This window comes from Phacochoerus africanus, chromosome 3 (genome assembly GCF_016906955.1).
Source record: "Phacochoerus africanus isolate WHEZ1 chromosome 3, ROS_Pafr_v1, whole genome shotgun sequence".
Taxonomy (NCBI): domain Eukaryota; kingdom Metazoa; phylum Chordata; class Mammalia; order Artiodactyla; family Suidae; genus Phacochoerus; species Phacochoerus africanus.
Window position 1 is genome coordinate 156,401,201 of NC_062546.1, and position 15,165 is coordinate 156,416,365.

Sequence of the window (15,165 nt, forward strand, 5' to 3'; positions counted from 1 at the left end):
TTAGTATGTTATAGGTATTTCAATGCTCCTGTATTAGGGGCATATATATTGACGATTGTAATATCCTCTTCTTGAATGGATCCTTTAACCATTAAATAGTGTCCTTCTTTGTCTTTCTTTATGGCCTTCGTTTTAAAGTCTATTTTGGCTGATATGAGTATTGCAACTCTTGCTTTCCTGTCTTGTCCATCAGCATGATATCTTTTCCCATCCCCTCATGTTCAGTCTATATGTATCCTTTGCCCTAAGGTGAGTTTCTTGTAGGCAGCAGATTGAAGGTTTTTGCTTTTTTATCCAATCTTCCACTCTTTATCTTTTGATTGGAGCATTTAGTCCATTGACATTTAAGGTGATTATTGATAGGTATGTATTTATTGCCATTTTAAACCTTGTTTTCCAGTTGATTCTATGTTTCTCTTTTCTTCTTTTTTGGGTTGGATGGTTTCCATTTATTTTATGCTTGAGTACTTTTCTTTGCAGTTTCTGTGAATGTAATGTTTGGTTTTGATTTGTGGTTGCCCTCTTTTTTAAGCATGTTAGGCCCTTCCTATATCTGCTTGCTTTTGCCTCATAGTCATATAGGCTCAGACCCATCATTAAAATAATAAAAAAAAAGAATCTATATTTTCTTACTTTTCTTCCTCATACTCATATTGTATGGTTTTGATGTCTTTTTTTTTTTTTAAGATCTTCATGTTTAGATCTGTATGTTGGCTTATTTAAGTGATTGCTTTCCAATTGTGGTTTCCTCCCTCCTAATTCTTCTTTTTCTCTCTTTTCTCTCTCTTTTAATTTAGAGATGCCCTTCCAGTATATCTTTTAGAATGGGTTTAGTATTGCTGTAGTCTTTTAGCTGTTGTTTGTTGGAGAAATTCTTTATTTCCCCTTCTATTTTAAATGATATTCTTGCTGAATAGAGTATTCTAGGTTGAAAATTTTTTTTCTTTTCAGCACTTTAAATCTATCTTGCCACTCCCTTCTGGCCTGTAGTGTTTCTGTAGAGAAATCAGCTGATAGCCTTATGGGGGTTCCCTTATAATTAATACTTTGCTTTTCTCTTGCTAACTTTAGAATCCCCTCTTTATCTTTAACTTTTGCCGTTTTTATTATAATATGTCTTGTTGTGGGCCAGTTTGGGCTCAGCTTGTTTGGGGCCCTCTGTGCTTCCTGTATCTTGATATCAGTATGTTTTAGATTTGGAAAGTTTTCAGCCATAATTTCTTCAAATATATTTTCAATCCCCTTTTCTTCTTTTCTTTCTGGAATTACTATTATGCATAGATTGGCCCACTTTATATTATCCCATAGTTCTCTTATATTGCTTTCATGTTTTTTTATTTAGTTTGCTGTCCTGATTGGGTGATTTCCATTATTTTATCTTCCACATCACTAATTCGTTCCTCTGCATTATTCATTCTATTCTTTATTGCCTTAAGCTGTTTGTATCTCTGCGAATGAATTTTCTAGTTTTTCTTGGCTCCTCATTATATTTTCTAGTTCCTTTCTAAATGAATCTGCGTTACTGTTCATATCCTCTCTTAATTCCTTCAGTATTTTCACTATCTCCCTTTTGAACTCAATGTCTGTCAGACTGCAGAGGTCTGTTTTATTGTGGTCTGCTTTAGGTGAATTCTCCTGTTCCTTTAACTGGGAATGGTTTCTGTGCTTCTTCATCTTGCTTATGTTTTTCTTTTTCTGTGAGTTTGGGGAAACCAAACTGTAGTCTTGTAAGGCTACAAAGGGGTATGCAAGAATACCCCTTTGTATTTTTGGGGGGGTTACTGTTTATTTTTGGTGTGGGAGTTTGAATATTTGCTGTCTCTTTCTTCGGTGTGAGCAGGCTGTTGTTCCTAGAATGCTCAGTGTGTTTTCAGGGAGAAGGAGGCAATGGGTAGGTCCAGCAGTCAGTGCCTGGTCATTGGGCTCTCAGTAGCAGCAAGGACCTTCAGGAAGATGGCACAGGCTACTCCTAGTTGCAGGGCCCTGGGAAGTGGTAATAAGCTCAGGCAGATCTTCAAAGTGACCAGAGCATTTGGAAGTCGCAATAGCAAGGTTTGTTAGTTCCCAGGGGAGTAAGAGCAACAACAGCTTGTGTTTGATTACAATGTCTTCCTCTGAGGTGATTGGAACTGCAGATGGTGCCTGTTCAGGGACTCCTATTGCCAACCCTAATTATTTTTTTAACTTCCTTGCTATCAGAGAAGAATGGATTATCCACACTTATCTTGTACACACTCTGTTTCTTGTACACAGTTCAGTTGTTTCAATACCATTGAGTTTCAAAGGATTCTTTGAAAAGATTCTCTCTTCTGTTTTGCTGGTCTCCTTGTCCTTATGAGAATACAGTATTTTCTTAACTATTGGGCTTTATAATAAGTCTTGAAATTTGGCAGTTTAAGATCTCCAACATTTATTGTTCTTCTGTGTTGGCTTATTTGTTCTGTGCATTTCCATAGCAATTATATTTCTAATTAAAATATAGTCTATTTATAATATTATGTTAATTTCAGGTATACAGCATAAAGATTCAATTTGCATTTCCATAGCAATTATTTTCTTTTTTTTTTTCTTTTTGTCCTTTTTGCCATTTCTTGGGCCACTCCTGTGGCATATGGAGGTTCCCAGGCTAGGGGTCAAATCAGAGCTGTAGCCACCCGCCTGCACCAGAGCCACAGCAATGCAGGATCCAAGCCGCGTCTGCGACCTACACCACAGCTCACGGCAATGCCAGATCATTAACCCACTGAGCAAGGGCAGGGATCGAACCCACAACCTCATGGTTCCTAATCGGATTCGTTAACCACTGCACCACGACAGGAACTCTGTAATTATATTTCTAATTGAAGTATAGTTGATTTATAATGTTGTGTTAATTTCAGGTATACAACATAAAGATTCAATTTACTATATTCTATTATAGGTTACTCCAAAATACTGAATATAATTCCTTGTGCTATACTGTAAATCTTCTTTCTTATCTGTTTTATGAATAGTAGTTTGTATGTTAACCCAATACTAATTTGTCCCCCTCTCACTCCCTTTCACCTTTGATAACCATAAGTTTTTGTCCTAAGTCTATGAGTCTATTTCTGTTTTTTATAAATACCCTTGTATTATTTTTTATGTTCCATATCTAAGTATGTCTTTGACATACTTCACTAAGCACAATATTCTCTATATCCATCCATGTTCATTCTTGTTTATAGCTGCATAGCATCCCATTGAATATGTGTATACCACATCTTCTTTATCACTTTATCACTTCCTCTATTGATGGACATTTAGGTTGCTTCCACGTCCTGGCTCTTATAAATAGTATTGTGATGAACACTAGGGTGCATGCGTCTTATGGTTTTGTCCTGATATGTGCCCAGGAATAGGATTGCATAGTTTGTTAAGGAACCTCCACGCTGTTACAGTAGTTGCACCAATTAACATTCCCACAAACTATATAGGAGGGTTGCCTTTTCCCCACATCCTCTCCTGTATTTATTGTGTATAGACTTTTTTATGATGTCCCTTTTGATGTGAGGTGATACCTCATTGCAGTTTTGATTTGCATTTCTCTAACAATTAGTAATTTTGAGCATCTTTTAATGTGGTTTTTGAGCATCTGTCTTCTTTGGAGAAATATCTAGATCTTCAGATCATTTTTTGATTTTTTTTTTGATATAAAGTAGTAATAGATGTTTGTATATTTTGGAGATTAATCCCTTGTGGGTCACTTGGTTTGCACATGTTTTCTTTCATTCTGTGAGTTATCTATTTGTTTTTTGTTATGGTTTCCTTTTCTGTGATAAAGCTTTCAAGTTTAATTAGGTCCCAGCTTTTTGTTTTTATTTTTATTCCTCTAGGAAGTGGATCCAAAGAGATACCGCTGCAATTTATGTCAAAAAGTGTTCTGCCTATATTTTCCTCTAAGAGTTTTAGGGTATCCAGCCTTACGTTTAGATCTTTAATCCATTTTGAGATTATTTTTTGTATATGGTATAAGAAAATGTTCTAATTTCATTCTTGTTTTTTTTTTCCCCCTTCTTTTTAGGGCCACACCTGTGGCATATGGAAGTTCCCAGGATAGGGGTCAAGTTGGAGCTGCAGCTGCAGGCCTGCACCACAGCCACAGTAATGCCAGATCCAGTCTGCTTCTGCAACCTACACCACAGCTCATGGCAACACTGGATCCTTTAAACCACTAAGCAATGCCAGGGGTCAAACCCACATCCTCATGGATACTAGTCAGTTTCTTAACCAGCTGAGCCACAACAGGAACTCTCTAATTTTATTCCTATACATGCAGCTGTCCAGGTTTCCCAGCACTTCTTATTAAAGAGACTGTCTTTCCTCCACTGTATATTTTTTGCCTATTTTGTCAGAGATTAACTGACCATAGTTGCATGGGTTTATCTCTGGGCTTTCTATCCTGTTTCATTGATGTGTATTGCAGTTTCTGTGCCAGTAGCACACTGCTTTGATGACTGTATCTTTGCAGTATCGTCTGAAGTCAGGAAGCTTAATTCCTCTGGTATTGTTTTTCTTTCTCAAGATTGCTTTGGCTACTCCAGGTCTTTTGTGTTTCCACACAAATTTTAAAATATTTATTCTAGTTCTGTGAAAAATGCCATTGGTAATCTTTTTTCTGTTTTTCATTTTGTTTTGTTTAGGGCTACACCTGTGGCATATTGAGGTTCCCAAGCTAGAGGTCAAATTGGAGCTGTAGCCACTGGCCTATGCCACAGCCAGAGCCATGCCAGATCTGAGCCACATCCGTGACCTATGCTAAAGCTCATGGCAAATCCTTAATCCACTCAGTGAGCCCAGGAATCAAACCTGCAACCACATGGATACCCATCAGATTCATTTCCACTGAGCCATGATAGTAACCTCCCACCATTGGTAATTTGATAGGGATTGTACTGAATCTTTAGATTGCCTTTGATAGTAATTTTGATAATATTGATTCTTCCAATCCAAGAGCATGGTGTATCTTTCCATCTGTTTGTGTCATCTTGTATCTCTTTTACTACAGGTTTTCAAAGTACATTGTTGGATTTGGTTTTAATATCTTGTTGGAATCTGTCCTTAGGTAGGTTTATTCCTAGGTGTTTTATTCTCTATGATGAAATGATAAATGGGATTGTTTCCTTAATTTCTCTTTCTGATTTTTCATTGTTAGTGATAAGGATGCAAGATGCCTCTGTTTATTAATTTTGTATCTTACAATTCTGTTGAATTTATTGATGACCTCTAGTAGTTTTATGGTAGCATCTTTAGGATTTTTTATGTGTAGTAATGTCATGTTATCTGTAAACAGTGAGGGTGTTATTGCTTCTTTTCCAATTTGGATTCCTTTCAATTTATTTTTCTCATCTGATTGCCATAATTAGGACTTCCAAAATTATGTTGAATAAAAGTGGTGAGAGTGGAATACTTGTCTTATTCCTTATCTTAGCAGAAATGCTTTCAGCTAAGCACCCTAGAGAATGATGTTAGCTCTGGGTTTGTTGTACATAGCCTTTAGTATGTTGAGGTAGTTTCCCTCTGTGCCCACTTTCTGCAGGGTTTTTTATCATAAATGGGTGTTCAGTTTTGTCAAAAGCTTTTTCTGAATCTATTGAGATGACCATACGGCTTTTATTCTTCAGGTGTAAATGTGGTGTATCACATTGATTTGCAAATGTTGAATCCTTGCATCCCTGGGATAAATCCCACTTGATCATGGTGTACGATCACTTTAATATATTGTTGGATTTGGGTTTAATATCTTGTTGGAATCTGTCCATTTTTTGAGGTTATCCATTTTATTGCTGTCTAGTTGCTTATAATAGTCTCATGATTCTGTGTATTTCTGTGGTGTCAGTTCTGTTTTCTACTTTTTCATTTCTAATTGTATTGATTTGAGCCCTCTCCCTTTTTTTCCTTGATGAGTCTTGTTAAAGGTTTATCAGTTTTCTTGAACTTTTCAGAGAACCAGCTTTTGGTTTCATTGATATTTTCTATTGTTTTCTTCATTTCCATCTCATTTATTTCTTCTCAGATATTTACAATTTCTTCTACTCACTTTGGGTTTTGTTTGTAATTCTTTTCTATTTGTTTTAAGTGTGAGGTTAGGTTGTGTACTGGGGATTTTTCTTATTTCTTGAGGTGAGATTGTATTGCTATAACCTTCCCTCTGATAATGATTTTGGTTCATCCCATAAGTTTTGGGCCACTATGCTTTCATTGCCATTTGTCTCTAGGTATTTTTTAATTTCATCTTTGATTGAATCAGTAATACATTGGTTGTTTCATAGTATATTGTTTACAGTCTCCACATGTTTGTGGTGTTTACAGTTTTTTCTTGTGGTTTATTTTTTATCTAAGATCAGTTCACTAACTGAAGATAGATCTGGAGATAGAGCAGATGTTTTCTAAACCTTTGTTTTGATTCCTATTATTTAGCCTTCATGTGTTTGTGTTTTTTACAGTTTTTCTTATAATTTTCTAACCTCATAGCATTGTTGTCAGAAAAGATGCTTGATATGATTTCAATTTTCTTAAATTTACAAAGTTTTGATTTGTAGCCCAAAAACGTGATGTATCCTGGAGAACATTCCATGTGCACTTGAGAAGAATGTGTATTCTGCTGCTTTCAAATGGAATGTTCTATAAATGTTTATTATGTCCATCTGGTATAAAGCATGACTTATTGATTTTTTTGGGAGGATACACTAGCATAAATTAGGGATTAAAGTCCCCCACTATTATTGTGCTATTGTTGACTTCTCCTTCCATGGCTGTTAGCAGTTGCCTAATATATTGTTGTGTTCCTATATCAGGTTTATATAGAATTACAATTGTTAATGTCTTCTGGATTTATCTGTTGATCATTAGGTAGTGTCCTTCTTTGTCTATTGTATCTTTTTTTTTTTTTTTTTTGCTTTTTAGGGCCATGCCCATGGCATATGGAGGTTCCCAGGCTAGGGGACGAATCAGAGCTGTAACTGCCGGCCTATACGACAGCCACAGAAACACAGGATCCAAGCCATGTCTGCAACCTACACCACAGCTTAGGGCAATGCCAGATCTTTTTTTGTTGTTGTTGTCTTTTTTGCCATTCTTAGGCTGCTCCTGTGGCATATGGAGGTTTCCAGGCTAGGAGTCAAATTGGAGCCATAGCCGCCGGTCTATGCCACAGCCACAACAACGCAGGATCCAAGCTGTGTCTGCAACCTACACCACAGCCCACGGCAACACTGGATCCCCAACCCACTGAGCAAGGCCAGGGATCAAACCCACAACCTCATGGTTCCTAGTCAGATTCGTTAACCACTGAGCCACAACGGGACTCCAACACCAGATCTTTAACCCACTTAGCAAGGCCAGGGATCAAACCTGCATCCCCATGGAATCTAGTCAGATTCGTTAACTGCTGAGCCATGACATGAACTCCTATTATATCATTCTTTATTTTAAAATGTATTTTGTCTGATAGGAGTATTGCTACTCCAGATTTCTTTTGATTTCCATTTGCTTGGAATATCTTCTTCCATTCTCACACTAGATCTGAAGTGGGTCTCTTGTAGACAGCATATATGCAGGTCTTTTTTTTTAATCCATTTACCCAGTCTCTGTCTTTTGGTTGAATCATTAACCCATTTACATTCAAGGAAATTATCGATATGTATGCATTTATTGACAGTTTATTAACTGTTTTGGATTTGTTATTGTTGGACTTTTTCTTCCCTTCCTCCTTTGTTCTCGTCTCTTGTGATTTGATGACTTTCTTTAGTGTTGTATTTAGTTGGCTTTTTCTTTTTTATGTGTCTATTATAATTTTGGGGGGGGGCAGTTCCCATGAGGTTTTGATATACCATACTATCTGTCTATCTATCTTTCTATCTGTCTGTCTGTCTATCTATCTATACACAAAATTGTTTTAAGTTGCTGGTCCCTTAATTTCAAATGCATTTTTAATATTCTGAATTCATGCTTTCCTCTTCTCACAAATAATAGTTTTGATATATTTGTCTGTGGATGATTTCCTCCTTTTATATTATGTTTGCCTTTACTGGTAAGATTTTCCATTTGTAATTTTCTTGTTTCTAATTGTGGCCTTTTCTTTACACTTAAAGAAGTTTGTCTAGCATTGTTGTAAAACTAATTTGGTGGTGCTGAATTCTTTTGTCTTTTGCTTGCTTCTTAAAGTTCTGATTTCTGTGTTGAATCTGAGAGCCTTGCTGGGTAGCATAGTCTTGATTGTATGTTTTTCCCTTTTTATCACTTTAAATTAATCATACCACTCCCTTATGGAGTGCAGGGTTTCTGCTTAAACATCAGCTGATAACATTCTGGGGGTCCTTTGTAAGTTATTTGCTACTTTTCCATTTTTGCTTTTACTATTTTATCTTTGTATTTATTATTTGTCAGTTTGATTAATATGTGTCACAGCATGTTCCTTCTTCGTTTTATCTTGTATGGGATTCTCTGTGTTTCTTCAACTTGAGTATTTCCTTTCTCATATTAAGGAAGCTTTCAGCTATAATCTCTTCAAATATTTTCCCAAGCCCTTTCTCTCTCTCTCCTCTTTCTAAGACATGTTGGTACATTTAATGTTGTGCCAGAGATCTCTATCCTCATTTATTTTCATTCTTTTTTCTCTGTTCTTTTCTGCAGCAGTGATTTCAACCACTATGCCTTCCATCTCATTTATTCATTCTTCTGCCTCAGTTATTGTGCTCTTGCTTCTTTCTAGTGTATTTTTTCATTTCAGATATTGTATATTCATCGTTGTTCTTTAAATCTTCTAGCTCTTTATTAAACTTTTTTTATAACTTCTTTATCTGTGCCACCATTCTTTTTCCAAGATCATGGACTATTCTGGCTATTACACTCTGAATTATTTTTTCAGGTAAATTGCCTGTTTCTTCATTTAGTTGTTTCTGTGGGTTTTGATCTTGTTCCTTTGTCCAAAACATATTTCTCTGTTGTCTCATTTTGCCTAACTTTTATGTTTGTGTGTCCAAAATGTATTTCTCTGTTGTCTCATTTTGCCTAACTTTTATGTTTGTGGTTTCCTTTCTGTAGGTTGCAAGATTTTATTTCCTCTTGCTTCTGGTGTCTGCCCTCTGGTAGATGGAGCTGGGGCTTCTTCTTCTGGTGTGCAGGGCTGTGTCAAGGGGTGTGTTTAGAGGTGGCTGTGGGCTTGGTACAACTTTAGGCAGCCTGTCTGGTTTTAATATTTTGTGATGCAAGGGCTGCTTTTAGTTTGGATGCCTGCCACACCTCTTTCTTCAGAGTATGTTGGCTGAGTATGCACACCCCTTAATAGAAGTGTGAATGATGTTGTGGGGATATTGAGCAGGGTCTCCTATTTGCTCTGTGATTGTCACAGCCCTGTAAGGGGCAGGGTCTGCTACCTAGTTGTTGGAGTAGAATCCCTTGGATCTGTTTCTGAGCTGCGTTTCAGATCTGTGGTGTGAGGTAGGCAGGATTGCAGCACTCCCAGAGAGGAGCTACTGAGTAGTCCTACACTAGAGCTATTCACCTGAGAGTGTGCCCTGTTGTGTCACCTTTTCCTCCTCATTGTGCCAGCTGACAAAGTTTACTGTTGTTGGCACTACTCTTGCCTCCACCTCAAGCATGGGTCTGTCAATAATTTGCCCTGATATCTTTTAGGTATTGTTTTCACCTGGCCACCAGCACAGATCCACTGAGGTCAGGACCCAGGGCTGCAGTATTCATTTACTTGGTCTCACTACAGGAGCTATGGAGGCCACTCAGACTCTGGCCTGGTCCAGTCCCCAGGTATACACACCTACAAAGTCCACCACTCCTTTAATTGAGTGAGTGTGACTCAATTTTTGAGCTCCTGTGTTTATATTTTTTTTCTTTCTTTCTTTTTTTTTTGTCTTTTTGCTTATTCTAGGGCCACTCTCATGGCATATGGAGGTTCCCAGGCCAGGGTTCCAATCAGAGCCACAGCCACTGGCCTATGCCAGAGACACAGCAACGTGGGATCTGAGCCATGTCTGCAACCTATACACCACAGCTCACGGCAATGCCGGATCCTTAACCCACTGAGCAAGGCCAGGGATCAAACCCGCAACCTCATGGTTCCTACTCAGATTTGTTAACCACTGAGCCACAACAGGAACTCCCTATGCTTTTTCTTTTGTTTGTCCTTAGTCTTTTCTTACCTGCTCACAGGAGGCCACATGAAAAGTTCTTGCACCTGTGCTTCCTCATGTGTGGCGAAGTTTAGCCTGAAAGTTGAGCTCAGAGCAGAGGATTCACTTTGTATCCACCTTCCCAACAATACTCTGTATCTTAAACAATGGGAATCCAGACAGTTTCTCATGTCACTGAAACTCAGATACAGGTGTCTCCGTGGGCCCAGGCAGTGGTGGCTGAAGCCCTTAGGGCAGATGGTTGAGGTGCAAGGGCACATTGACCTACTATTTTCCAGATATGCGTTCTGGCCTCACCTTTCATTTCTCTTCCTTGCTAGCCAAGACCTTCTGAACAGTGTTGAACAAAGTGATGATTATGCACATCCTAATCTTACTACAAAATTTAAGACCATGTGGTCAATATGAATTAGAATATTAACTCCAGAGATTTGAAGACAGCTTTTATGAAAGGAAGGACATACCCTCATACTTATCATTCACTAAGAAGTTTTATTATGAATGGGTGTTGAATTTTATCATGTTTTTCCTTGCATCTTTGAGATAATCATCTAAATTTTCTTTGTTCCTCCCACAGTGATAAGTTATTTTGACTTATTTTTGAATGATAAATCAACCTTGTGTTCTTGGGATAAGCCTCACTTACTCGTTACATATTATTTTTATTATATATTGTTATTCAGTTTACTTTTACTTTATTTATAAGTTTTAAATATTTATTCAGGAGAAGATATGTGACTTGAATTTTTCTTTTGTTGTAATTTGGTCTTGTAGTGATTTTTTGTATCTGAGTTATTCTGGTCTCCAAGTGTGAGCTGGAAGAGGACTTCTCTTCAATTTTCTAGGTGAATTTGTGTAGAAGTAGTATAAATTCTTCCTTAGATATTTTGCATAGATAAGAATTGAAGCGACTTGAGCCTGGAGTTTTCTTTGTGGAAATGTTTTTTAACTACATATTACATTTCTTTAACAGTTATGAGGTTCTCCATATTTTCTATTTATTCCTATATGAGATTTGATCACTCATATTTTTCAAGGAAAATCATCCCTTACATTTTTTTAATTTATTACTATATATTTTCATACTACTCCTTTATTATTATTGTAGTATTGTAGACTCTGTTGCAATATTATATCTAATTTTCCTGATGCTGTAAATATATATCTTCTACTTTTTCTGCTCAATCTGACTTATCAGGTTTATTTAGATTCTCAACTGTTTATTTTCTCTCTTTTCTATTTATTTTTTTTGCTTTGATCTTTTATTTTCTTCCTTTCTTCTACTTAGTGTTGGCAAGGATGTGGAAGAATTAAAATTCTGATATACTGCGGAATGGCATACAATGGTACAACCACTTTGGAAAACAGTTTGGCTTTTCTTAAAAGTTAAACATATACTATGACCCAACCATTCCACTACTAGGTATTTACCCAATAGAAATGAAAAACATGACCACACAAAAACTTATGCCTATATGTTCTTAAATATTTATAAGTTTTCCAAACTGCAAACAATAGGTGAGTGAATAAAAAAAAAATGTGGTATATCCATACAATGAAATACTTCTCAGAAATAAAAAAGAATTTTTTTTTTTTTTTTTGTCTTTTAGGGCTGCACTGGTGGCATATGGAGGTTCCCAGGCTAAGGGTTGAATCAGAGCTGTAGCCACCGGCCTACACTATAGCCACAGCAATTCAGGATCTGAGCCACATCTGCAACCTACACCACAGCTCACGGCAACAACAGATCCTTAACCCCCTGCGCGAGGCCAGGGATCAAACCCGCATCCTCATGGATGTTAGTCTGGTTCATTAACCACTGAGCCACGATGGGAACTTCAGGAATGAATTATTAAAACATATAATATTACATTGAGTGAAAGAAGCCAGGCAAAAAAAAAAAAGTACCTACTATATGATTCCAGTCATATAAAATTCTAAAAAATTCAAACTCCTCTTGTTAGAGAGGTATAGAGCAGTGTTGTCAGAGGATGAGATGAAAAAGATGGATGGGCTACAAAAGTAGATGAAAAAAGTTTTAGGGGTATTAGAAATTTTAGTTTGTTACAGTGATGGCTTCACAGTTGTAGACATTTTAAAATTGAAGAAACATTCAATTTAAATGAATACAGTGTATTATATACTTCAATTATACTTCAGTGAATTCCTTTTTAAAATATGCTGTTTCTTTTTCATTTACTTTTAGGATCCTTAGTAAACACTATTCATCAATCTGTAAGTAGTTCAAAGAATGTTGCCAAAAAATCAGTACCTCCTGTCATTTGTCAGTCAGATGTTCAAGATGATACTGAACAAAAGGTATAAAATTATGTTTCAAACTTTTATAAGGTGATTATTAATTTAGCCAGCTTTTATTGCTATGAACTTAAAACAAATTGAATGACTAAACTTCTTAGAACCAGCCGTTGTATACATTATCGTGTCTTTAAACGAAATATGGAGTACTAGAAGAGAAGCAAGTTTGTACATGGCTACATATTAAACTCAGTTTTGAATAGTTAAATTTAAGATCACTGTGGAAGGTATCCTAGGAGGTTAGTAATAAATATTGAGACAATTTTCGTGAAAAAGTTGGAAGATAAAAGAAAGTATGTATTAATTTGGTTGATTGATAGAAGGCAAAATCTCTTTCAGAAGTAAAGTTACTAATGAATGTTTTTATCTTTAATGTTGTACCATAAAGAAAGATGGAGAGACACATGAAAAATCAAGTATTTTTGATGATAGAGGTGAGAAAATAAAAAACATTCATAATACTTCTCTTATTCACTAAGTACCTAATTATGATTTCACCATATGGTTTCTCAAGTTGTTTGTTTTACCTGATTATTAAAATCATGGTTATTTTGGAAAATAAAGCATGGTATAAAACTTCTTATGAATTTCAATATTATAATTAGCCTATATATTTGAATGATCACTGGATGGGTATGACTTTTATGTGGAAAAGTTAGGAGTCCCTGCTGTAGCTGTTTATCATGATAGGCAGAGTAAGGTACTACCATACTACAGTACACCTGGTTACAACACAAAGAACTACCTCCAGGAAGGTCCCCATACTCCACTGCCATCATTTCCCCACAGATAATTTATCCTATTTCCCATCTCTCCTTGAGTGGAATATTCAATAGCTAAGTTTTTCTGCAACTTGTTAGATTTTTGGAAGTCACCTAAAAATACTCTCATGCATATCCTACATACACACATAGAAAATGCTACACACCTCCATCCAGTGACCAATGACCACCTCAGATTCAATACAAAAATCAAATTCTTCATCTTCCTGATCCTTGTATTTTTAACACAGGGATAAAACTGGACTTACCTTTGACTCTTCCTCTTTCTTGAATTTTGCATCCCAAAGTTGCCACTTTCTGTCTAATCTACTTCCTTAATTTCTCTTTCTCTCTCTTTTCTATTCACACAACTGCTGCCTTTATTTCTTCCATCCTTTACTACTACAGTAACCTTCCTCCAACCCCTTCCTCATTTTTTTAATCCACCATACATTTTGGTGTGAAAGCAATCTTCCTGAAGTGTAGTTTTGGTTCTTTCTCTGTTCAACTTGTGAATGTTTTTCTATAGCAAGCTGAATGAAATGCAAACAGTTATATCTGCCAATGGTTTGTGATTAGTTATAGGGATTAATCTGGCATAATATTAAATAAATTAGGATCAGAGTTTAAGAATCTCAGACTTGTTCCTGAGAGCAGTGGTGAACCGCTGGGAATTTGTAGGCACTCAGCATCTAAAAAGTCCATGTTATTCTTGGATATATTTTCTTAACTCAGGTAAATCCCTGCAATTGTGCCAGCTCAGCAGAGAGAATAGTAGATCAGTTCTTGTAACATTAACCCTTGTGCCACCAATGCCATCTTTTCATATGTTTAAGTATCTCTTCTTTTTCCAGGAGAGATATATGTCTCAGTTCAAGATTCAAAGATTTCAGCTCAGAATTCAGCTGCAAAACATTTTCCTAGACTTTCACAGTCTTATGTGGATCCTTCAAAGTATGAGGTATAAAATATTTCTTTTGCTTCAAATGCAAACAATAAATGAAGTACAATCTTGTGATCATCATCAGTATAAAAAATTAATTCATGAAGTGACCATACAGAACAACTTTACTCCTTGAAATTAATCATACCATAATGAAATTTTAATAGCTATAGGAGAGTCTTCCTAAATATATACAACATGTAGCTCATGGTACATACCTGTAGTCTTCAGAGAAAGTATCAAATTTGGCTTCTTTGATTGGGCTTGCCTAGTACTGATGGGTTGTTCAGAGACAGACATATTATCTTTCCACATTCCCTTTGACCAGTGATCAGTTACTTGCTGTTGAAAGGTTACCAGCAAAGATTCAGGGTGCAGCTTCTGGGTATAACACAGACATTTTTCTCTGTGGGTTGCCAGTTTGCTATTACAGGAGTCAAAACCATATCTTTCATTCCATTAGTAACATAGTGTTAACTGGTTGAACTGTGCTAAAACATTAACATGGTTTGAAAGAGATTTCAGTAAACCAGGAATTTATTAATTTTTTTCCAAATTATTTCTATTGATCTAGTAGAAAGTGTCTTTATCTTCCATGTCCTCTAATGCCTAATGGTTGACAGACTATATTAGACATATCTCTTAAATGTAGTATGTTTACCATAATATGCTTTTCTATAGCACAGTTTATTACAAACAAGCATTTTACATCTCAGTGTTCTACTGTTAAGTATGCACATTAAGCAGGCTAAGAATTTTAAAAAGAAATTTCTTCACTACTTTGACATTTAAAGTCTTCATATTCCCTAACAGATGCCAAAGACTATGTCATCTACCAAAAACAAAGCAAAACAAAAAAATTCTTTAAAAATAGTGTATGAATTATATTATTGTTCTATTTTGAGTAATGTATTGTTAAATTTGCCACTTATGTTGCTATAAAATGAATACTAAATGTCCACAAATACCTAATTTATTA

The 15,165-nt window shown here is 36.1% G+C and overlaps 1 protein-coding gene across 1 annotated transcript in view; it reads left to right on the forward strand.

The window, feature by feature from the left end:
- FSIP2 (fibrous sheath interacting protein 2) overlaps positions 1-15,165 on the forward strand; it is a 96,528-nt gene that overhangs the window by 26,084 nt on the left and 55,279 nt on the right. The window contains 3 exon segments of the mRNA XM_047773028.1: positions 12,373-12,485; positions 12,871-12,916; positions 14,098-14,204. Coding sequence (XP_047628984.1) covers positions 12,373-12,485; positions 12,871-12,916; positions 14,098-14,204 — 266 coding nt within the window.